Raw genomic sequence first — 25,765 nt, forward strand, 5'->3', positions numbered from 1 at the left:
CCCTCCTAGAAGCAATATTAATGCTAATGCATCTTTGAATTGGTTCTCCTATTCTCTTTCCAGTGCACATGTCATTGTGCAGCAATTGTTTTGGCAGACACCACTCGACTTATGTGAAGGATAAGCCTAATAAAATCTCAAGCAAGATGAAGCAGTATGTAGGATGACCTCTAAAACAATGACTTTAGTCTTAAGGTTCCTGTCATCTTGTTGTGCAACATAACTTTGTTTTTTCAGAGACAGGAAATATATAAATGAGTGTCCTGATTGGTATGTCTGCTCTGCATAGTCCATTTTTCAGCAGACAGATGATAGGTTGTAAGAACAACAGCACAATCCTCTTTATTTCAGTGATGTATAACCAATTCCTCAGCAATCCCACACCTTCTCACAGACTACAAGTTACTTTTGGAAATCTAGTAGCTGACCTCAACAAAAATACTCACAAGCTATTGAGAAAATACAGGCAAGATAAATAAAAGAAGTCTCTACTGTTTCCAAGCTCTGTCCTTTGATTTTCTGAGACTGTTTTCTATGAACAGGCTGGAATGTGACTTCAATTTTTACAACACTCATTTTGTTGCTGGTTTTATCAGGAGCAGTAAGAAATATATCCACACAAGTTCTTGCACTAAGGTTTTGCAGTTTTGTTCTTTTTTTCTCTCAAGTACACTTGCTATAATACCAAAGAAAACATCCAAACTGTAACGAGAATTTTAAAAACCTGAGTGACTAAATTTAGGGCAAAGACATTTGGCGACTCATACTGTTATAACATTAATTATAACAAAAGCAATGCATTTTTCTGAGTAACCAAACTTAACCTTAATTTTACAGTTGTCTGTGCCAAATAATTTGCAAGGCTTTTAAGTCACTAAAGGAATACTTGTTATGTGTATAATAGTTGTCTTGCAGCAAACACATTGCAGTCTCTAGGTTTGAAGAGACAATAATGCAGGCAAGTGTTTTGGCAGCAACAGACAAAAGGCAAATTCCTTTGAGTCTGTCATAAGATAGGCAATTTCCTCTGCACTTGTTCAAGAAAACTATATAGACACTTTATCTTGTGAGACAATTCTTTGTGACTATAAAGCAGAGAAGAAATAAATTAGCAACAATAAATAAATTAGCAACATCTACAGCATATTATCTCCTGTTTTTATTAAAATTTTTTTTTTTTTTCTTCTTCACAGATTGCAATGGGAATGACACCTGACCCTGAAATGGAGCTTGATTGATAACCTTGACATTAGAAGGAATATCAAGTGTAGCGCTGCTCTCAGACAAGTTATAGCTTCTACATAGATAAATGAGCAATTTATCTCTGACTTTGCTCCTTGTCAATTAGTCTGGGTTTTTAAGCCACAGTGGTCATCAAAGCATCACATCCCACTCAGTTTATTGTGATAGCATAAATCTTCTGAGTGACAGTCTTTCTTGGCCTATTTCACACCAAGCTGGCAGACAACATTTCCTTTATTTCTATTTTCATGTGGATTTATCGTTGTTAAAACAAAAGTCATTTCCCAGCTAACAGCAGCTGTATTTCCTCTATTGTCACCAAACCAGTCTAAGTTCTTATATGTAACTTGTCCAAATTAATCAATAACAATAACACAGATGTTCACTTTCAGAATATAACTGTCATAACTGCTAGAAACACTTAGCAATATCACTTAATACTACGTTGTGAAGCTAACTAGATTAGTATAAAAAAAGGGTTACATTAACCTAAACATCTATATTGCAATATACAGAATAATAATTGCCAAATAGATCAAAAGTTGGTTCTTGAATGAAGAATAAGGAGAATCATACTTCATTGATGACATTACTATATATTACGTACTTGAGTTACATACTGAACTCTTCCATCTTCCTCCTAAGCAAGTTATAAATTAAGTAAGAAGAAAGAAATAATTGGCTGAAGTAGCATCACTTCATAACAGGTTAGTTGTATTTTAAAATGCTAAATTGGTTATCCTAGATTTATCGGTTAGAATTAGTAGTGTTGCAGCATTTCAGGGAAACTATAAAAGTAGATCCAAGATCAATTTGAAGCAAGTGTGTCACCGACCACCTGCCTTACCCTCACTCCTGCCCTACACCTAGGATGAGATGATTATTACTGATTGTGCAGTGTGCTGCGTATGATGTCATGCATAAGTTACTGCTTGATGCACGGTGGTAAAGTTCAACAAAGAGCAACAAAAGCTAGAGATGTAGGATGACAAAGTCATGTGGTTAAAATTTCATAATAAAATCTGTTAGCAAGGCCCAACATACAATCAAGAATTACTTTGATGAATGTCTTCGCAAAATAAATACAAGTGTAACGGGACTAAAATATTAATAAAATAGTTTGTTAGTTTCTAGGTGATGAAACAACATCGTTCTGACATTATTGTGTAACTTGTGTAATTGCTAGTTTACACACACATGTTTATTTATATGGGAAGCAAACAGGAATTACATTCCCAGTCTATAGTTTCATTCAATCAGTCCTTTGGTCATTTCTTTCAATACACTAACATGTACAATTAACCAGAGGCTGACCGAGCAAAACTGTGGTTTAGGACTAAACCCCATTTATCTCACGCATAATAAATGTATGAATGCAAGGCCGTATTGAGCAGTTGTGTGTGTGTGTGTGTGTGTGTGTGTGCATACACACACACACACACACACTACAATTTAAGGAAATTGCCTTTCATAATATCATACCTTTTCTTCCTCACCTATAATAAAGCTAAAGATTTTTGTTCAAATCATGTTTTATATTATGTTCCTGTCTGAATAGTGAGAATTTCATAATCAGTTATATTGTTTGAAAGAGATAAGCACCATATTCTCACAATTAGTAACAACAAAACCCTATAATTTTTAAGTTTCTTAACTCTTTCAGAATTTTCTATTACACATAAACACATATACAAACCCACATGCACATGAACACACACGCTGTTTTATGTAATATAACAATAAAAGCCATAATTAAACTGTTTGGTTTATCTATTATTAGCAATTGTGAATTTATTACTAAGTAATGTTATCAGCTTCTTTTTAATCTTCTATGTATATTCTCTAAACAATTCTATTTTTCCACACTAACCAGTAGACAATCTTGTATGTTTACTTAGTGATTCTTTAACAAATATAGTTAAAATCTGTCACTGATGAGATTATGAAACTGAAACATGTATGGAGTTACTTCCCATACTTGCCAAAATTAAAATACTACGAGCCATTGACTAAAATTGTTGTTTACTCTATACATAATTATTTCTAGCTAGCTTTTTAATGTTTCCAACATTAAATATGTTAACATTAAGCAAACAGTTCTACTATTAGTTAAATTAAAGGTCAAACCAAAGTTGCCTTGTCATTATCATGGATGTGTTGTCCTAATATCATTTCGGCTTTTTAATGGGTGATTCTCCTTCTAAAAGGTAGTAGTAACTATGCAGAAGCTAACTTGCCAAAAACAGATGCTTCAAAAAACAACCAGAGCTAAATAGATCAGCTAACTGCTATGTAAGCTACAGAAGTTCTGTAGTTATCTACATTAAATCCATCATCTACCCAATTGTAGATCAGTTATCTACATAAGTAAGATGTAGTTTGTGAAAAGGAGAAAGACTGGAACAGACAACAAAAAGAAAAACAGTTTTACTTTCTCAGTCAGGAAAAGATATGTGTTCAGGCCTGTTCAGATTTTTCAATCTGTGATAGCCACAATGGCTCTGAACATCTAGCAAACAGTAATATTTAATAGCTTTCCTCTCATCGTCATCCTTTGGAATTCCATTGACAATCCCTTTCCACACTACATGGTCTTGCATTGCTGTGTTCAGATCTCTAACATCCAGCCCTGAGTCCAGAAATATAGCATCTGGAAATGTCAGTTTCCTGGAGAAAACACTTCTAGAGGGATGCCATAGGAGCAGGGATGAGATAACCTCTTTCTCTGCTCGATGACAGTGGCCAGCAGATTGTAGGCACTTCTGTTTTAGCCCGAGGGATATTGGTATCAGATTTCCATAGATGTTATTCCAACTGATATTCTGTATCTTTCTGAGCAGGTTGGTATATGTTCAATCTAGTTGTTTTTCTAAGAGAGCTGATAAGGTCCAGGTCTTTGATCCATAACGAAGGACTGGCTTAATTAGTGTTCTAAATATTTTAACTTTTAACATGGATGAAAGATTTGAGTATCAGATCTTATCAAGTCTGTTACATGCATCCCAAGCAAGAGCTTTGCGGATGCGAAAGTCCTTTTGGGAGTCTACTTTATGTGATCCAAGACATTTTAAGTCGTCAACGCTTTTGATGGATATATTACTGAGCAATTTAAATTCAGTTAACTTGGAGGAGATCGTGATAAACTCTATCTTACTCTCATTGCAGTAATGGCTAACCTGGTTTGGTGCTTTCTCCGGTGCTTGTAACAAAGATTCTGCATCTTTAATACAAGGGGATATCAAAGCAAGATCATCAGCAAAGTCAAGATCAGTTAAATATTCAACTGAGCTCTCTTCTACTGCTACAGTTTGTGTATCTGTCACAAAACACAAATAATAAAATCCTACTTTCTAGAAACTTTATAATTGTTGTGAGGATAAAATGCCAGCAAACTTATTTTATTGATAAACATTCCTGACTCTAAATTACTAATCCAACACAGATACCGAGCATGATTAAATTGCTAGGGAGTTTATGAGTTACAATGGTTTTAGTGTCATAAGCTGGATTAGCAACCAACATTAAATATAAAGTCACTACTTGTAATTTATATCTAAAATGACACTCAAATAGACTCTTTTAATAAATTAAATGAGTTGAAAATTGATAGCATTTTACAGTCAGATTCTCTTCTTGTTGCTAACTCATCTGTTTCTCAAGTAAGGATTTCACTTTTTTTCTTTCTTTTTTTTGAACACACAGAATCACAGATCATAATGCCAGCAAACAATGCAAACATCATAGCACTGTTTTACTCAGGTAATGACAATCAAAGTCATAGAATATCAATTTCAAATTTTGGCACAAGGCCAGCAATTTCGAGGGAGGCAATAAGTCAATTACATCAACCCCAGTGTTCGATTGGGACTTATTTTATCATGGCAGAATTTGAACTACGAACGAAAAGACTCATGAAATACTGCTAAGCATTTAGCTCAGTGTACTAATAGGACTGCCAGCTCACCACCTTGAAATCATAGAAGATTGACATTTGATCACACACACTCTCTCTCACACTCTCTCTCTCACTCTCTCTCACTCTCTCTCACTCTCTCTCTCACTCTCACTCTCTCTCTCTCTCACACACGCACACACGCACACGCACACACACACACGCACACACACACACGCACACACACACGATAGTTTTATCCAGCATAGAACTAGGAATGTAAAATTAATACAGACCTTAATGTAGTAAATCTAGTTAATTAATATTAATATAGTTTTTACTTTCAATGTTCGCTTGTTTTTTTTTTTACAATATTGTTTACAAAGTGAGTAATGAATAACTCCTTGATTTTCATTAGAGATTGTTTCTCCCTCAGACTACATTGAGCTTTTAATAATGTAGCAAGTGTCAACTATATTGACTAAATCATTTAGCATCAAATTTATTAACAGCAGATAATCTCTGAAAATATAGTATGTGAGAGAGTGGGTACATATTAGTGTATATGTGTATATGAGAGAGAGAGAGAGAGAGAGAGAGAGAGAGAGAGAGAGAGAAAGAGAGAGAAAGAGAGAGAATGAATGAAAGAAATGCATGTAGGGAGAACTGTCTTCCTATCACTTTCAGATTATAGCTCAAACAAGCAATTTAAAACAAAAAGAATTAAAAAGGTGTGTGCAGAAAGCTAAGGCCATTATTAATGAATTAAACTGATTAAGTGGATTTTAACAGTTATTGCACAAATTATTTTCTTTGAGGCTTAACATTAGCCAAATCTGCCGACAAAGATTATGGTTTATAACTGCACTCCAATTTCATATCCCTGATGAGAGACAAATGTATACACATAGAAAACTTTTGAAGGGGTTCCATTTCTGATTATAAGCAGCAAAAAATATTTAATTTAACAAATGTACACATAACTGCATAAAATAATCTGACAAATTAGTCATCAGTTTAAGTTTTCAAAGTAAATCTGTTCAGAGAACTTCTCAAATTGACACATTCTGTTGGTTCCAAATGAATCTTTTTTTAACAAAATTAATAAAGATGCATTCATTGGAACAAGAGATCGTGCAATACCATTTTGATAGTAAAGCTGCACAGACAGACAACAAGAATTAGACTAGTTCATACATCTTGCCAATTCTAATATCTTTTTTTAATAAGATAGTTATAACAAAGATATTTATTTCTTCCTATCAGAGAACTGATAAAGAATGTAAACGATTTAGTAAAACACACTGGTAATGTTAATAGAATGAGGAAAAGCAAAATAAATTAAAATAGGCTGACTGATTAATTAGTTAGGTTATGAAAGAAATGAAAGTTCCTTTTGTCTGTTAGATAATTAGTTTTTTTTAAAAGAAGTAGAAATATATACAGAAAATATTTCTATATATTTGACATAATACTCTTATGTTTAAATTAAGATTATATATATATATATAAACACACACACACACACACATAACACTATACAAAACTTTAAGGGGGAGCAGAGAATCTTTAATTTTTTGTGCGTTTCTGACATACAAGTCGACAAAAATTTTATTTTTCATAGATACAAGAACATCTAAATCTATTTTAAATTGAAATTAAACAACAGGAGTAAATTAACACAATCAATCAACAGTGACATAACTGTGAAACATCATATTTGCTTTGTGAAGCAGTGAAGTACATAATTCAGTTGATTATGCTGAATCTTGAAGGCAAAGGAACAGAAATTCTAATAAAATCAACAAATTCTTCCTAAATATAAAAAAGTGAGGGACAGCAATTGGTGATTTACAGGAGCTAATTTAATGAGAAACATACATTTGGTGTGCTGTATCAGTAAGTACATGAGGTTTGAGTGTCAAATATTAGAATGCTCACAGGACAATTATATTATTTTTAACAAGGTTACTACACTATAACTACCAGTGGACAACTTTTAGGGTAAAACTAACAATTACTACCAAGTGCTCAACATTGATTAAATGTTCATCTTATGCACAAAAAAAAAAAAAAAAAAATCTTGAAATTTGGCTTGACATGATTTTGGCCTGACTACAGTCAAATATCTTCACAGCAAAATTCAACAGCTCAATACTATCCATTTTAAAGGTGAATTAATTAAACAATTCCTTCAAAATGTCACAAAATATAGTTCACTTAAAATCTTGATGAATAACAAACAATGAACAGAAAGATTGGCAGACTATTCCACTACTTCCAGATAATGGACAGGTCTGGAAGTCTAGTTTAAGAAACTTATTGAATAGACAAAGAAAAAAACACCATCATATAAATATACAAACAAAAACTGGCCACAACACAAACTGCTCATGCCATGTCTAGCATCAAATAACTTCACTGAAATTATACTAAGCCATGGTAAAATAAAATATATAAAGCCAGGCCATACAACATTTCTATACAGGGGTCTGGTTAGGCTAAAATTAGCTTACAATATTGAACAGCACACCTGAATTGCACAATAACAAACTGGAAAACAGCCTGCTCAATGATAACAACTAAACTGAACCAGAATATTCAATAAAACATTGAAGAGATTAGAAATAAAAGAGGTATTCAATCTTTCATTGAATTAGAATATGCTATAATGATAGCTACAGTTCAGGTTTGACTTCACTTGCAAGAGAGTACAGAGTAAGGGACACAATGAAACAACATAAACACAGACAGCACACACATGTATATGGACATATATAAATATATATTTCGCATATATATATACTGAATGGACAACAATAAAAATAGACTTACTGTGAAGTATGCTATTGATAATAACATTTACAATAACTGGTCAATGAATAACTAATAAAAGGATCGAGAATGTCCTTATGAACATCTACTTTTATAGAATTTTTCTATGACAACAACTAAAACAAAATATGTATTTTACAAACAGCAGATTAATAGTTAATTTATTTGGATTAGTTTGTACAAAAATTTATCAAAACTGTTATTCTCCAATTAGCAGATTCTGCTTGTGATTATAAAAGGTTTCAGTGGACAAATATTCATAATTAGGCTAAAGAAAAATTATGACAAAACAAGCATGCAAACACATACAAGACAACACATTATAAGATTTAAAAAGAAACAACTCAAGTTCAGCTTTACAAATGGTGTGTGTGTGTGTGTGTGTGTGTGTGTGTGTGTGTGTGTGTGTGTGTGTGTGTGTGTGCAAACAGAAAGAGAAAGGAAGAGAGAGAACTACTATCATCGATTTAATATATTTGGATAATAAAACCAGTTTTCAAACTAGTTTATGTCTATATGACAGCCCACTCTATGCATTTGGCATTTCATTTCTATGCATATATAATTGATAACATTTTAATAATGCTCATTAATAAACAGCTTCAACAAAATAACAATATGGCTGCTATATTACTGTCAAACAGTATCCTTCAAATGACACTTGGAGAAATATCAGAGTTAACATCTTGAACTCATTAAATATATTAATATATATAATATTAAAACTGTTGCACATGTAAAAACAATATTTGAAAGAATTAAAAAAAAAACATTTCAAAATAATCAATATTCAAAACAATGAAAAACAGAAGTAAATTTTGTTATAGAGAATGTACTGTTAGTATAATTAGAAGAAATTGAGATGATAATCACATTAATTAAGAATAATCAAAAGAAACCAATCTTTAATCAACATCTACAATTTGTGCATGTATATGTGTGTGTGTGTGTATGAGAGCAATCTATTGTATTTCTCTAAAAAGAAAAAAAAAATTTACTTTTTTTCCCCTAGTAATATGAACTTAATATTAGATTTCATATAAAAGAGAAGTAAAATAAAAATGATACATAGGGAAGAACAGTCACGAACCTGTAGATCTAACTGGGTAGCACAAGAAAAAAAAAAATGAAAAAAACATAGTAAATGGTAAAAATAAAAAGCATTCAAAATCAAATATATATATATATATTATTTTATCATGTGTGTATATATTGCACACAAACACATACACACACACATTCTGAAAATGAAAGTAAATTCATTAAGAGCTAAAAACAAACATGATTATTTGAACTGCTACCAAACATCAGAAACATTAGAGAGCAACAACAGCTAATGAACGGAGGGAAATCTAGAAAACTAATGGGTTATTTAATTTCTCTAATTATCTAACATCTATTTCTATTTCACTTGAAAGCAGTTGAATGAACAATAGCATCAGCAGCAACAAATATTGGGGGGAGAGGGGCAGATACTTGAGTCAACTAAGGTTTTTACATACAGAATATATATGTATGAATGAATGAATGTATGTATGTATACATGTGACCATGTTTATTACACAAAAATCTATTGGGCATACCACTAGTGAAATATTAACACCAACTAATTCAACACAATTTCTTTTTTTTTTTTTTTTGTTTCCTTTTATGCTACTGGGAGAAATGTTCGGGAAGTCTAAACAGAAGCAGAAAAATGCCATGAAACAGCAATCAAGACAACACAGTTTTCCCAGCAGTGTGCAAGTGCTAACCAACCTTTCTTAGATGACTTAGAACTTTCTTTGCTTTTGGCTACTTTTTCAACTAGAAACAGTTCAAATCAAAATAAGGATGAAATCAGCAGGATCACATGGATCAAATATTTTATACATGATTACAATGTAAATAAAAGAAAAAAAATTCTAACTAATTTACCCATATACTTAAAGTCAATGATTTTAATTACTAATTATTGGTTTCAAACACGATTGATTTCTATTATTGGAATCACACCATAAATTTGTGTAGTCCATCATCAGTTGAATTGATTCCAATACATAACCGAACATACTTACAACCTTGAATATGTGTGGCAAGATTTGAATGTTGAACATAGAAAACATTAACCCTTTAACATTTAAACTGGCCATATGAGGTCTGAACATTCTGTTTCGTGTTCAAACTGGCTAGATCCAACCTCATACCTACCTTACAATGCCATTCTAAAAATAAACCATTACATCATTGAAATTTTGAAGCTTGCATTACATTTGACAATGAAATCTGAATGCTAAAGGGTTAAAGACTAAAAAGCATTTATTCCAGCACTGGTTATCATTTCTGCCATTTGAATGACAAAAATAAAATAATTCTAATTTCAGACATGGCCAAACTAGTTTGAAATTCAATTCAAATTATTTATACTACGAAGATTAGAATATTATCCTTCTCTCCTTCAAAAAGTTGTTTACTTTCTGGCACAAAAAGTCATTGGTGAACCAATTTATTTACATCGTTACTAATGTTAAACCATAAAATAATGTTCTCGCAACAGATTATGAAATAACTATGATTAATTTGCCAGATATCGACCACATCCGTACTTAGATATGATCTAAACCTTTCATATGCAAACATTCTCTCAGCAAAAATATTTTTCAACTCTTTGATGTTGTTGGCCTCTTAAGGTGCCAAGAAGGCCACTTGCACAAATATTTGCTTTTTTGTTCCTTATCTGTGATTCAGATATTATATACCTACATGAAGTATTATTATAACAGTTTGTCAAAAGATGTCTCACACCATTATCACAAAGCAGAAATGAATAGGATGTGCAAAGTTCTATGCTAAGTAATATCTGTCCCTCATTATTGAATTTACTTTAGTAGTTTTTGATTTTTAAGTGCCAGTGAAATATTACTACTCAACTAGTGAAAACAGCCAGATTGCAAGGAAAAAATATTTGCTTTAATGATAATTTTAAACATAATTATGACATTAAAAGGAAAGAAAGGTATCTAACATATTTGGGAATCTATCAGACATTTTTTTTTCAATCTATATAATTTAAAAATTCAGTGCTAAGTGAAAATGAAGTTTGAACTAGATTAAATTTATCAAGTACTGCAAACTATTACACCTAAACATTAAAAACTTCTTGTCAAACTGACAGCTTGAACAAGTGAAATTAATCACATATAATATTAAATTTGCTAAATGCAGTGAATCATTATTACAAAAGTCAATTTGAAGAGCTAGCTAAGCATTTGTGGGGAGAGAAAAAAAGAAGCCAGGAGGCAGACTGCATGTGCTAAACCAACCTGTCTTAGCTGCTGAAGTATTTTTGGATTTGTCCACTAAAAAAACCAAAAAGCTAAATAATTAAACATGAGCTGATATTTTAAGACAGATGAAATCTATTATGATATCCAACAATGAAAGTTTGGAAGGGAAAAAAATTATTACTTACCCAGGTCCTCTTTAAAAACATTTAGAACAATATATATAAACAATTTAAGTTTAATCAAAAGTTAATTTACTTACTGAATAGAAAATTTAAAAATAAAAAAAAAAATCAAATCAAAGAAACAATTGTTTGTTATGTTAGGAATCAAACAAAACATCACCATATCAAAAGAATATATAATGCAATTTAGACAGGCATCAGAGATAAGTCAAGAAATTTAAGCTTTCTAATACAATACAGTCTATAAACATGTATACACACTTGGTTGAAAGATAAACTTTAGGATGTATACAACTGAAAGTTTATTCAAATTTTTTGAATATTTATCATGAATAAATTGTGCGACAGCTTTACATAGATAAAACTACAACAGAGCTATTTCAAAATCCAAGAACTGAGCAACAATACTAAACTAGTTTTAAGTTGAGTGTTAGACAGCTACTTGCATTAAATCTCAAGTTATTAAAAACTTGTGTACTGAGTCTGACCATCGCTTGCCCATCCCTGTTTCAGAAGTCATCAACAGTCTTCAATCATGTCAAAAGTAGACAGAGTAGATGTAAGTGTCCTGACTGCTAATCTGCACCTAAACTAGGTAAACAGAATATAAGCAATTCTTAATGGCAATATATAGACAGAAGCTCAAAATACTTAGTGTACAAAACCTATAGGCTGGCCTTCAGCATTCAATAAAATATCTGTGTCAATTGACTGCTCAGTTAGAGCTGGCCAGAGCTATCCAATAATGACCAGAGGGATTGATGGGTTCTTTCATATTCTTTATATATGATAATCACAAAGGATTCAAAATCAACTTATAAATAAGATCCTACCAAGGATCTCACAATTAACAAATAAAAGAAGTGCGTATACATTTTTATCAGACAGTGTATATTTTCTAAAAAACTATAAAAAACTTATCAAAGATGCAACTTTTTGTCTCAAACCACAGACATTAAACATAAAATGCTACATATTTATATGAACATTGTATGATACACATAGTTGTAATAGAAGATCTATTAAATAATATTCCATTTGTAAGTATAATAAAGTTTAATTCATTAGTGCTAGAATAGATGTTTTAGTGTAGAATGAATACATTTTTATGAATAATAGATATTTCTTTATAATCCCAAAATGGTTAATTTAGTATATGCTAAATTAATTTAATTTATTAATTTGGGTTATCAAAAAAAAAAAAAAAAAAAAAACCAAAGTGAATTAAGTATGCAACAATGAAATAACTCTGAAATAAGTGTTGCTGTTTACTTCCAGCTTGGTCCTGATCAGATAGAACTATGATCAAAGGCAATCCAGTCATAACAATCTCAAAGTTTTTTCATAGACAGTAAATTTAGGACCACATAAGACAGCAGGGTTTGTGGCTTTAGGGACATTTAGTTGTTATTTCTAGCAAGTCAAGCAACTGCTTAAAGGCTTTCAGTTAATATGTACATATATTCTATATTACAGAATTCTAGGGTAGTATTTAATAGCATGTTTTTATAGCAATTTGAATTACAAAATCTCCACATTTTTTTTTTTCTTTTTGCCAATTATAAATAGATTTATAAGATACAGAGCAGTAAATTTTAAAAGTTATTTCTAACATATAGTGTTACATATTAATAATAATTAGAAAATTTTAAGTACAGTGAAATGAAGATTTTTCACCAATGAAAAGTAATTAGGAACAAAATATGAAAATACAAAAACCCCAAATACCACCAAGTGCATATTGCAGAAGAAATGCATGGAAAGGTAGTGCTAAGTGATAGGCAGGTTCTGTCAGTGCAGTAAAGGAACACAACACTGATACAAAAGAGACACTCTTTGAGTAGACAATGTTTACTAAAAGCATGTAGATGCCCTTTTCTCATCTTACCCCATTTATCATTAACAAAATGGCAGCAGCTCCATTATTCGTAACACATAAAAGGCTACCAAAATGTTTATATATAGGGTCAATTGATTTATATGAGAGGAAGGGGTGAGTCAACATGACTTTAGTTTGCTTAATGCTTGTGGTATCAACCCTGGTGAGATTGACAAAATTGATTATGGCAGGACTGTTATGGAGGATAGAGAAAAGCAGGTATTGCAATGCGCCATATTCAGCTCACTACACTTTCTCAGTTGCCCTGAGTAAAAATCCAGAGAAGGTGAATGGGGTTAAGGCAATCATTTTACAGTATATCTTGGAATAAATCCCACAAATGCAACAAATTATTGTCACTGTCTCATCGAGATTTAACATTCTTAAGAACTGCTTCAAGTTCAGCATATTCATTGTCTGCGTTTCTTTGACATTAAATCTCGACAAGAGCAGTCTTAAAACATTTCAGTGATAAAAAATAGAAAATGCCAGCTAAATGGATTTCTGTTAACTTGAAGAAATAAAAGAAAAAAAAATATTTTAATGGCAACATTTTGACTTCATTCTTAGTTAGCCATTCTAAAACTAATTTTATATATTAGCTATTCTTCTACACATTTGACTTAGAATAGAAACTGTTTTATATATTTATGGAAAGATAAAAGTTTTTTTCCTTTTTCCCCCCAGAAAATCTTGTTTTTTAAATACAGTGAATTGTCAATGAATTCTGTGTTGTTATATTCAGAACAATAAAGTTTACAGAAGAGTTTATAATTTGCTGTTGTGTGTGAATGTGTGTATCATACAAATAGAATATTGCTGACAATATTCTATAACAGAATTCAAAAGAAACTTACTGACAACCAACATTGAGATTTATTAAAATATTTAACTGATAAATGTTTGGTTTCCAGACTCACCTTGTCCAATTCTAGAATCATAAATGGTAGTGGCCTGGGACTTAGCAGAGTATGGGGAGTTGAAGGATGAATTCTCTTGGTAGGGGTCGTAGTCACTGATCCTACCAGGTCGCCCAATGCTGCCAATTGTGGGGACCCCACTACCACCTCCACCAGCTGCAGCAGTAGTAGTAGTAGAAGACATAGGAGGAGGAGGAGGAAGACCATCTACCAAAGAGGTCAATGCAACAGAACAAAGTCAAGCTAACATTGGTAAGGCAATTAGGCTGCATGCAAATGAAAAGTCTCTCCAAGATTTAAAAAAAAAAAAGAAAACAATGTGAAGAGAACTGCATACAAAGCTTTCTATCAGTGGCACAGTGATGTATAGTTGATATTAATTCATGATGATCTGATTCTGGAGTGGGGTGTGACGGAGGTGGGGGCTTACATAAGGATTTATTGCTTGGTTATAAAATTATTAAGTTAAATGTGAATAAGATAAATTACTACAAGACCAAACATTAACTCCTTTGCAGACACAGTGTATATTATGTTCAGCTTGCTATCAGAAAACCACATTGAAATCAATAATCTACACCCTTTAATGGCTGAAATGATGTGCAGATAGTGTTTCCTTCTAAGAATATCATCCAATGAGAGAGAGATATGCATTATTTAAAAAAGAAAAGTGAAAAGAAGAAGAAGAAAAAAAGAACTGTACCACAAAATAAGATAAAATAACAGTAAAAATAATAAATAATAATAATAAAACAGATCTAAACTGAACAAGCTGAGATTAAATTCTTCAGAGTAGTATGCTTATCTATATTCTGACTTTGCTACAGAGATAAAACAGAGGGGCATTATATCCAGCATATTTAAAACTAAATCCTACAGTAAAAAGAAATAATTACCATACATGGAGGCACAGCTTCAGGCTAAGACGCTTATACTGCAACCATGTTGTTTCAAGTTCAGTCCCACTGTGCAGCACCTTGGTCAAGTATTTTCTACTATAGCCCTGGGCTGACCAATGCCTTATGAGTGAATTTGGAAGATGATAACTGTGTGTGTGTGTGTGTGTGTGTGTGTGTGTGTGTGTGTTGTGTGTGCATGCGATACCCTTTCTAATGTCAACCACTTTACAACATGCGTGTGTATACACACACACAAATGTTGTAAAGTGGTTGGCATTAGGAAGGGCATCCAGCCTTTAAATCACCATGCCAAAGCAGATATTGGAGTTTGATGCAGTCATTAGACACATTAGACCCTGTCAAACCATCCAACCCACAGCAACATGAATATTAAATAATCGTGTGTGTGTGTGTGTGTGTGTGTGTGTGTTACCACCTCTGCCTCCACTTGACAACTGGTGTTTGTTCGCATCCTGTAACAAAGTGGTTCAGTATAAGAAACCAATAGATGCACTGGAATTCATTTGTTCAATTAAACCCTTCAAGGCTGTGCCCCAGCATGGCCACAGTCCAATAATTGAAACAAGTAAAAAGTAACATATGGACATTCTTCCCAGAAGTTTTAAAGAACTAAATTTCAGTGACTACAAGTCAAAATTATTACAAAGAATATAAGATACTCAAAAATAGAACAAAATATTCTTTTGTTCTTTTACTGGTCCTTCTGGAGAACCACTTTCATGTAGCAAGTCAATCAAACTGAGCTCAGCACCTTTTTTCAAAATCTAGTGCACATTGTGTCATGCCCTTTTTTACTAATCCACTAAGCTAAAGGGATGTAAACAAGACAACACTGGCAATCAAATGGAGACACACACACACACACACACACACACACACACACACACACACACACACACACACACACACACACACACTATAACAGGCGTCTGTTTAGTTTCTGTTTATTAAAATTATTCAAGACATTGGTTAGTCCAGATTACTCAGTAAGGAGCACAGAACTAGTTTCCTGGTTTCTCCGCCATATATACCCCTTCCTAAAAAGGACATGAAATGAAGCATTTTATTAAAGAACACAATGCATCTCCCAGTTCAGGAATTGAAACCATAATTGTATGATCATGAGTCAAACACCATAACCACTAAGCCATATACCTCCACCACACAATGTCTATGCCTCCATATAAATAAATAAAAGTTTTGTTTCTTTAGAAGAGTGCTTGTTACTTTCAACTATTATTAAATACATCCATTGAAGATGAAAGAAGAACCAACAAACTGTTTTAATTATGAAGAGACTGGTTAGCAGACAGAACTGTTGTTTCAAACCACTGTTTTCCAACAGAAAATGAATGCCAAGTCTTAAAGTAGAATAAACCAATCTTGTTGGCAATGGTACAGAACTGTTTCTGGAAACTGATATCAAGTTCCAGAGGATTTACCAATTTGTAAATATTCTATTTGATCAGCTAGCTCTAAGTCACTTTCTTCTTGGACAAGATAAATCAATCTCAAGAACTAACAAAAGAGCATAGGAGCAAAAATATTAAAAAAAAAAAAAAAAACCAGGAGGGTATATTCTTGTTGATTATATTTAGCTTCTCCTCAGTTCAAATACAGAAGACTTATGATCAAAGATATTCCAGCTATGACCATCCTGTCTTTGTATAAATGCCATGTGAGTGAAATTCGGTAGATAGAAACTGTACAAAAACCTGTCATGTGTATGTGTGGAGGGAAACGTGTGTGCATGCATGTGCACATACACGTGTGTGTGGGTGGGTGGGTGTGTGTGTGTGTGTGTGTGAGAGAGAGAGAGACTCCTACCAACCATTTTAAGCTTACTTATGTAAACTGGTGTGTTAAGCTGCATCCCTTTATGTCAGAAAGGCAATTCAGCCATTTGATAGAAAAAGATCAATAAAATAAGTCCCAAGCTGAAGTACTAGTGTTGATACGATTGACCAAGATCCTTGAAAATGGCACCACAACATGGCACCAGTCCAATGATTGCAAAAAGTAAAAGAATGCAATGTTCCTTGCAATTATTTAATGCATTAGATAATTTGTGAGTTATCACACACACACACAATGAGCTGCATTTTAATCTTCTAATAATAACCTTTTCTAAATCTATGTTTGAAGGCTGTAACACTTAAGAAATGTCCAAAAGATAAGAGAGACAGACACAAACACACACTAACTTGCTTTCAAATTGCTAAGCTATAAGCTGTACTTTACCTAAAACAATATCTAATAGCTTCTGAAATAGAAGGGAAGAAAACCACACTACGAGTCACTGGATGTGTTAGCTAGAGAACGTGCGAGACAGAGAGAGAGAAGGGGAGACAAGGCCAGGCCACATACAAGTCAAGAGTATTAATTAAGTCCAACTATAAAGCTAAACATGTTAATTCAAGGCTACCAGTAATTACTAATAAGCAGAAGGAAGAGTAAAGTACTATGATCAAACAATGGAAATGTAGCAATTTATCTTTTGATTTGGGATAACATTAAGCTTAAGAGAGTACTTAAAACAATGGGGGAAGGGGTGAAGGTAACACATGCAACTAACATCACACTGACAATGAATTGAGCTTTATTGGCAAAGAATATCAACACCCAAATTTGTTAGTCTGAATTTCGAAAATATAAACAAAGATGAAAAAAAATTAAATTGAAATATCAAAAAAGAAAATATTCTTTATGAATTTAATTTACAAAAAAAACAAAAATCAGAAAAATTATTTTTGACGGAAAACTGAAAATATTTGTTTCAGTTTTTTTTTTTTTGTTTTTTAATTGAAATAAAATCAAAATTATTGTCATTTGGGTGTTGAGTATGGCAAAATAATAACAGTATTTTAAAGCGAAATATAGACAAAATAAGCTTGCTCCAATATATAAACAGTAAAATAATATCAGGTTATATAGGAATTAGTGTTGAAACACACAAGTGCCAAAAAGGAAACAGAGGTCAACATTTAACTAAAGTAACCCCTTCATAGCCAAATTACCTCTTGTAAGACAGATCTTGTTTAGAGGTAGCAGTTAAAAAAGCAGACCATGGCGTGGAGTAAAAATATAAAAAGGTTATTTAAACTGAAGTTTTGATTTAATTGAGGTATTCTAGGATATGAAAGGGTTAAATACAGAACAGTGTTCAAAATATTTTGAATTTTTATAAATATTGGAAATTTCTTAACAGGTTTATTAAAGAGAAATATTTCGTTGGTTTGTTATAATTCATATATGACGGAAAGGTTTATTGCAAGCTACAACTGTGATTATGTCACTGAAAGTTGGGTTATTGTTTCAGCTATAGTAGAGGCTACAGCTTATCCCTTTAGCATTTAAACAGGCCATATCTTGCCTATATATTCTGTTTAATGTTCAAAAAGCCCAGATCTGGCCTCTCACACATATCCTATAATGTCATTCTAAAAATTAACAATCACATTGTCAAAATCTCAAGCTACAAGATAACGTATGATTTAAATCAATGTGAACAAATGAGTATTACATTTCAGAGAGTAACCTCAATGTCAAAGGGTTATTTATGGAAGATTCAATAGTTCAATCCATTTTAGAGGTGAATAACACATTTATATACCACAGTTGATAGCAAACAGATACCAAGTCCATGATTTAGCTTTACAAAACTGGTTGGAACAATTTCTCTACTTAATGTTTAGGAAAGAACATGAATATCACAGCTTCCCTTTTAGTTCCTCTAAAAGCCTTAGGCTTCATGCTAATATAAGACTATTAGTATTAATACGAAATGTATAATTGTAAATTGATACCAACTTCATTTCATTTAGTGTCAATTTTTTTCTTCTTCCAAACCTACACAGATAAGGGTTTAATCTACCAAAACAGATAACTTGGCAACTGTGCAGAGTTGCAGAAAATATACAGGAGGTGCTGCAGCGAAATGTTACATGAGTGTCCACATCTCAACATATAAACTTACACTTTTACTAGCTGCTACCAGTGGGCTACAATCTATGCTGGTGCAGTGTAAAGAAAAATTATTTAACTTTCTTAGTTTAGAGAAAATGTGTTTTTATTTTTTTATTCTCCATTATCAAACAAACAAACAAAACTGGACAGAATAGTGCATAAGATGTAGATAGGCGTAAACTGTGAGTTTTGATAAACTATTCAGTTTTATTTGCTTGTCTGATAGAGTTATAATAAAATTGAAATAAGAACTTGAACAAAGCCCTGTTTATTGCAAGTCAGCAATGTTAAACCATTCAATATTATTGCTCACCATAAGAAAACTCCCTCAAAATTAAACAGGATTATTTAGATATTAAAAACGAAATGTGCATCATTGAAAACAAGAAGAAATGGTATATGTTACCCTGAGCAGCTTGATCTGGTCGTCGTTGTTCCATAAAATCCCGGGTTTGTTTGATACCCTTATAGCTGATCTCACTCTGAATCTGAGTATTCTGCTTGATGCGTTGCAATTCTGGATCATCAGCAATGGTGATGAATTTTCCTTTCGATTTCTCAAAATCTTCATGATATTTAATCTGAAAGGTAAATAAGGAAGTACTCAATAAAATACAGAATATGGTTTACAATAAAGCTATGTAGATGGGCAGAATTGGTGATAGAGTTACTTCAGCTATGAAAGTTCAGGAATACCTGTAATAAAGATTTAAACTGATTACATGGCTTGTTCAATTTTAGTGTCCATTTTTCCATGCTAACATGACCTCGACACGACTCGCTCTTAACACAGGATTTTACAACCAGATGCTCTTCCTGTCACCAACCCTCACCTATTTTGGGGTAAGGGATTTTTATACTCCACAGGTCTTTAAAAGCATAAAGTAATGGATAATAGTGTCAACAAGAAATGTCAATATCAACACTCTCTTTCACACACAATGGAATCAATAGTTTCCATCAGTGAAATTCACTCATAAGAGATTGGCCAGCCCAAGGCAACTGAAGAAGGTACCAGCCCAAGATGTTGCAGAGTGGGACAGAACCTACTCTTAGCCACACAGCAATGCCTCTGTCTAAGTGGAGTATCAAATAAAACTGACAGGATTTGCAATGAGATATGCAGATAGGCAGAGTCATTAAAAGAATTATTTTAACTAGAGTTCTTCAGGAATACCTGTAACAAAAATTTCAATTTATTACATTATGAAAACAATATAAAATGTCTCTACACTAGAATCTATGAGCCAATGAGGTAAGCACTACGAGTCATTCAACCTGCAAGTAATAGCAGCTAAATTCCCTTAAATATCACCCTAGAATATTAAGAATAGGATATATGGAACAATGTAATTCTGGAGATAAATATATATATATATAGATATATACACACATAAACAAGTCACAGTTGGAATATTTTTGATTGTAGTTCTACTTGATCAGAGCTGACTGTGGACTAATTAACAACACTTGAATCTAATCCCAATAAATATATTACTAAAAATGAACTGAATTAAGTAAAGCTAATGTATATGTTTGGTTCTAAGACCCCATTTTACACTTGTCTAGTAATCAGATAATGTCAATAAATATTAATAATAACCATAAGAAAAAACAACCAACAAAAATTAACTCACTACAAATTCAAGTTTTAAACTTAATATAAACCAGAAGACCAATTATCTAAGATGCTGCAATTTATTTCAATAAAATTTGTTACTATACATCATATTCAACTAACCACAAACACAAGTTTACTTTCTTCTAAAATTTCTAATGGAAAATTGAATCAGCTTGAATTTGCAGTTTGACTTCCCATCTGCAAAAATTCAGCCACAAAAATAAAATCCCAGCTCTCAAGAAATTAAGATATATAAAAATAGTAACTGCTATGTCATTCTTTTCTGATAAGATTAGAAATTTCATTACTAAGCATCTTTACCGAGTCATTAGTTTATAATACCACCAGCTGTGTATTTTCCATTTTACCTCGATGTTGGACAAATTAGATCTCCATGAAAATGTTCTTGATTTTCATTTATTGTTAAAGTCTTGTACCAAGAATGGTTTGTTTGTATGCTGTTGTTGTTTCTTTATGGTAGCTTTAGAGTCTAAAGTTATTTGTACCTCACAAATGGTTGGATTGAATGAGTGCTGAATGAGCACAAATAAAGTCATAAGCTTAGCCTTGCTACAGACTCCAAACTCAAACATTAATTCAGCACCTTTATAAATAAAAATCAGTAGGATTCAAGAATTGAACCACTATAAAGTCAGAAATATTTCAATAATTAGGAAAAAATATGATATCCAGTAGTTGGCAGATTAGCAAAGACTCATTGCTCCTATCTGCAAGATGATGATGCTACAATATATACAGGGCCATACCCCACCTTAAAGGTAATCTGATTGACTGGCAGTAAACTAGAACTGTTTACCTATCATACATACACTGGAACTAGGTTAGACATGTCCTCAGACAAGATAAAGAAAGTGATTGTATGGTGGCACCAAAGTGATATCCTGTGGAAAAAAAGAGCAACAGGGTGCCCTAAAACCACATGGCAAAGGACTACTGACAAAGAAAGGAGACAAACAGGGTGAAGAAGCTGGAATGAGACCAGAACAATGGCAGAAAACAGAGCTGGTTCGAGAGATTCTGGTGAGGCCTCATGACATACAGAGATAACTATCTACTACTACAATGACCTCTACTTCTCTGAACTAACATTCTCCATATCACCACTCCTCAAATCTACCTCAAGTAGACGCCTTTACCCCTCTTATCATCCCTACTGTCTCATACCTAAAAATCCTTCACTCATCTCCAGATAACAGAAATTCAAGCCAAAACTTACCCATGCCAACCCCCAGCAGGCTAGGGAAGGTTCTGCAATGGTCTTAGATGACACCCTTTTTCCTCCATCGAAACAATAACACTCATTTCTAACATCAGCACAAACCCCAAATTTGAAGGTGTCTTTAAATTTAATCAAATGAATTTTTATTTCACTGACCTTAGAAGAGTGACAGGTAAAAATCAATCCAGACAGGATTTGGACTTACAACATACAAGAGCTTATCTAAACAACACCGGCATTCTATTAATTATTTGGTGGCGGAGAAGCAATGTGGTTTCTGAAATTAACCCTTTTGATACCAACCCGCCTGAAACCGCCACTGGCTCTATAGTACAAATGTCTTGTTTTCAAAAGTTTTGAATTAAAATCTTCCACCAAACCTTAGTCCCAGTTTATGTTCCTGACACTAGCTTAATAACTAAGTTATTTTACTAAATTCTTTGTTATATTTAAAATTAATTGAAAGAAACACGGAGCATCTCAACAGAAATATGGTAACAAAAGGGTTAATCCCATACTGAAGTAAGTAATTAATTTAACACTTTCAAGTTTATAAAACTACTAATAAACTTCTTGAAATGAGAGAATAGAACAATGATCCAGTTATTCTTAAAAACTGTAGTTATAATTTGAGATACATAAACACTGGAGATATATAGCTGACTGGCTTACAAGTAGACGATACCCAACAGATTTTTAATGAGAACTGGGAAATATCCCCCACCAACCACAATACATAAATGGCAATCAAGATACTCTTCATCAAAAATATGTGATGGTTTTCTTAAAACGACTTCATCTTAATAGAAAATGTAATTCTTTTGAAATAGATATTAATTCAATTAAATTAAATATAGTCTAAAGCGACTTTAAATTGAACAAAGATAATGCTTCTAAATCTGAACATTAAAATAAATACCTGTCTATTTAATCACAGAGATTAATCAAATGAAATAGTTAAAATAGGATTAACTCTTTGGAGTCAAAGCCACATACTGTTTTACACTAAAGGAAACAAAACCATCTTAATAAGGAACAAAAATAACAAGAGTGATTATTTAAAATACTATTTAAAAAGGGAAGCCTGAATTTTAAAACATAGCAAGACACATCATATCATATCAAATACAAAGTGCTACCAGTATCCAATAGGCGGAGCTTTCAACTGGTTGCATTTGTGTCTGCAAATTATATATATCCTTGAAGTAGAATCTTCTTTCTAGTACAAAAATGGCAAATTGATGGATTGGCCCACTCAGAATAAATATGTACATAAAATAAACCAAGATATGAACTGCCACTAAGGAACAAAGAGAAAAAAAAACAATATTGCTCATCAACTGGCAGATACCTAGTTGTCTCCCACCTACCCTCCTTTTCCATAAATATACAAAATACATGGATATTAGCACTATACTTGTATACATACATGTCTGATGTGTATTACTATCACTTGGATAGCTATTACCACTTGCATAATATAAGATTCTCATCTCTCTCCCTTTACTGTCAAAAGGTTTCACTTAAGTAGAAAACCTCATCAGTTATGTCATGGAGATGCTGACCTTGAGGTCATAACTGACTCCAGATTATTATGGTCAATGTCAGTTTCAGCTCTTAAAACATACTTAGTGACAATCTAATGATCTTAAATGAAACCAGACATTGTTTGCAGCCATTGAGTTTAGCTTTTCCAATACATTATTGGTCCTATAATATAATAAGGAATGAAATCTAGAAGAAATTGGTTTCCCACTAACTTATTTTTTCTTTCTTTTTTATTGCTATATTTTTTTTTTAATTTTCATCAGAGTTTTTACAAAAGAATGATGACTAAAACAAAAAAAATGAACATGTAATCTAACAACAGGAGCTGTTTATTTTTTTTATTATTAGTTTTGGTGACTGAACTGCAGTTGTACTATGGTACCACTTTCAAGGGTTTTAGTTTCCAATATTTTATCTGATGCTTATTTTTACTGACCTTGGAGAGAATCAAAAGACAAACTGACCTTGGCACGAAGGGGCATAACTTGAGAGGAACTAATATTCCTTTCTACTATAGGCACAATGCCTTAAGTTTTAGGGGATGGAGATAGTCAATTACTCAACCCCAGTGCTCAACTGGTACTTATTTTATCAACCCTGAAAGAATGAAAGGCAAAACTGACATCTACAGAATTTAAACTCAAAATGTGAAAATGGCCAAAATACCACTAAGCATTTTGCCAGCTCAGTGTCTTAAAAAGTTGCCAGCAGGTGGCTATAGAGAATCAAACCCTGTCACCTCTCAGATACCAGCTGAGTGCTCTGTACTATTAAGCTAAGTGGTTTCTAACGGGGTGGAACTAATATCATGAAGTATTTTCATTTGATGTACTAATTTTGACCATCTTGCATGCACACACAGTAACCTAGTAGGCTTCACAGTTTTTCACTACCAAACTTACTTCATATGGTTCTGATCGTAATAGAAGATACTTTGCTCAAAGTATCACACAATGGAGAGAGGAGGGGGGTCACAACTACAAAGTCACAACTTCTCAATCACATGGTCAATTTTTTTATGAAATCATGAACCTAAGAATCAAGTTATAAAAGATTTAAAATAATCCAAGTAGCATTAAATAAGATCATAAAATTATTAGATAATCCCTTTTGGTTTTGAAGAAAATTATTCCTAAAATAAAAATAAATTATGCAAGAAGACACTTTGAAAGGGGGGGAAAAAAACAAATCAAACTTCAAAATGAGAAGGGCTAAATTACTATATTTGAAAATTAGAAGTCTAAACTTAGCTCCTGTTGTATGTATGCTAAATTAAGATGGAAATGATGATGAATGGACAGTAATGAAGCTGAGTGAGCAAGACAACACTCAGTACCATGCTGGCATTCTTGGCATTTTCCAGATGTCTCTTCATCTCCATAGAATCTGCTGTCAATTTCGCTGCAGACCCTTTCTGCTTTTCAAAGTCACTGTGATACTGAATCTGCAGAAGTCAATAAATTTAACTTTAACCCTATCCCAAGATTCAAAACATTTAGGCAACTTTAATTTTGAAATTACAAGGTTTTCTTTTTTTTTTAATGAGCACGTTTGCTTTTGTATTTATTTTTCATTTTATAAAAAATTGTAAAACTCTGTATAAGGAAATTCTGATCCGTTAAAATTACATTCTTTAAGTGGAATTTTTTTAAAAAGAAAATTAGTTTTTATTTTTAAAAACATATATTAATATATTTGTATTTGTAACGAAAACTTTCATACAAAAATATTTTAATTATATAAAGAAATTTAATATAAATAGTGCATTTGTTTGGTTATTGTGCAAATGACATGAGTTTTGCAACTGCAAGGAAATAAGTGCAGATCTCTGCTAGCACTGGTAATACTTCAACCAAACATTCAAAGTTTGCAAAAGCTTTTAAAACATTTAAGGAATCAAGCAACTCTGGGATAACAAATCAACAACAACTTACCATTTAACACTTTAGCCATGGGAATTTTTCTACCTGAAAATTTTCCAGGTGTTATTTATTGTTGCTAATACTAGTGGTTGTTGAAAACAGCTACTCTCTATGTGGTGGGGAGTGACCATTTTAATGTGATACAGGAGACTTGATGAATCAAGAGCACATCCTAGATTGGATTTCTATTTGGAATCATTTCAAATACGTAGCTAATGCGCTTGAAATATATTTCACTTGCTCCCCTCTAGAATTCTAAGGCCTAATATTAAAAAAATTATTACTAACTGTTGAATGGATCTAATTTTTGAAGGCTTTGGTTTAACAGTTCA

At 32.5% G+C, this 25,765-nt stretch overlaps 1 protein-coding gene across 17 annotated transcripts in view; it reads right to left on the reverse strand.

Annotated features, from left to right (window-relative positions):
* LOC106869356 (LIM and SH3 domain protein F42H10.3) overlaps window positions 1-25,765 on the reverse strand; it is a 156,804-nt gene that overhangs the window by 10,951 nt on the left and 120,088 nt on the right. For 5 of the 17 annotated variants that reach the window (XM_089354227.1, XM_089354220.1, XM_089354221.1 and 2 more), the window contains 4 exons: window positions 24,848-24,955; window positions 19,509-19,683; window positions 14,217-14,423; window positions 9,728-9,775 (listed from right to left, as the gene is read on the reverse strand). In XM_089354227.1, the coding sequence (XP_089210353.1) occupies window positions 9,728-9,775; window positions 14,217-14,423; window positions 19,509-19,683; window positions 24,848-24,955 (538 nt within the window). Of the gene's footprint in view, window positions 1-9,059; window positions 9,072-9,727; window positions 9,776-11,271; window positions 11,308-14,216; window positions 14,424-19,508; window positions 19,684-24,847; window positions 24,956-25,765 lie in introns of all 17 variants that reach the window. The other 12 variants (XM_089354229.1, XM_089354230.1, XM_089354224.1 and 9 more) reach the window with 6 other exon arrangements.

Source organism: Octopus bimaculoides, chromosome 6 (genome assembly GCF_046866305.1).
Source record: "Octopus bimaculoides isolate indiv1 chromosome 6, ASM4686630v1, whole genome shotgun sequence".
Classification (NCBI taxonomy): domain Eukaryota; kingdom Metazoa; phylum Mollusca; class Cephalopoda; order Octopoda; family Octopodidae; genus Octopus; species Octopus bimaculoides.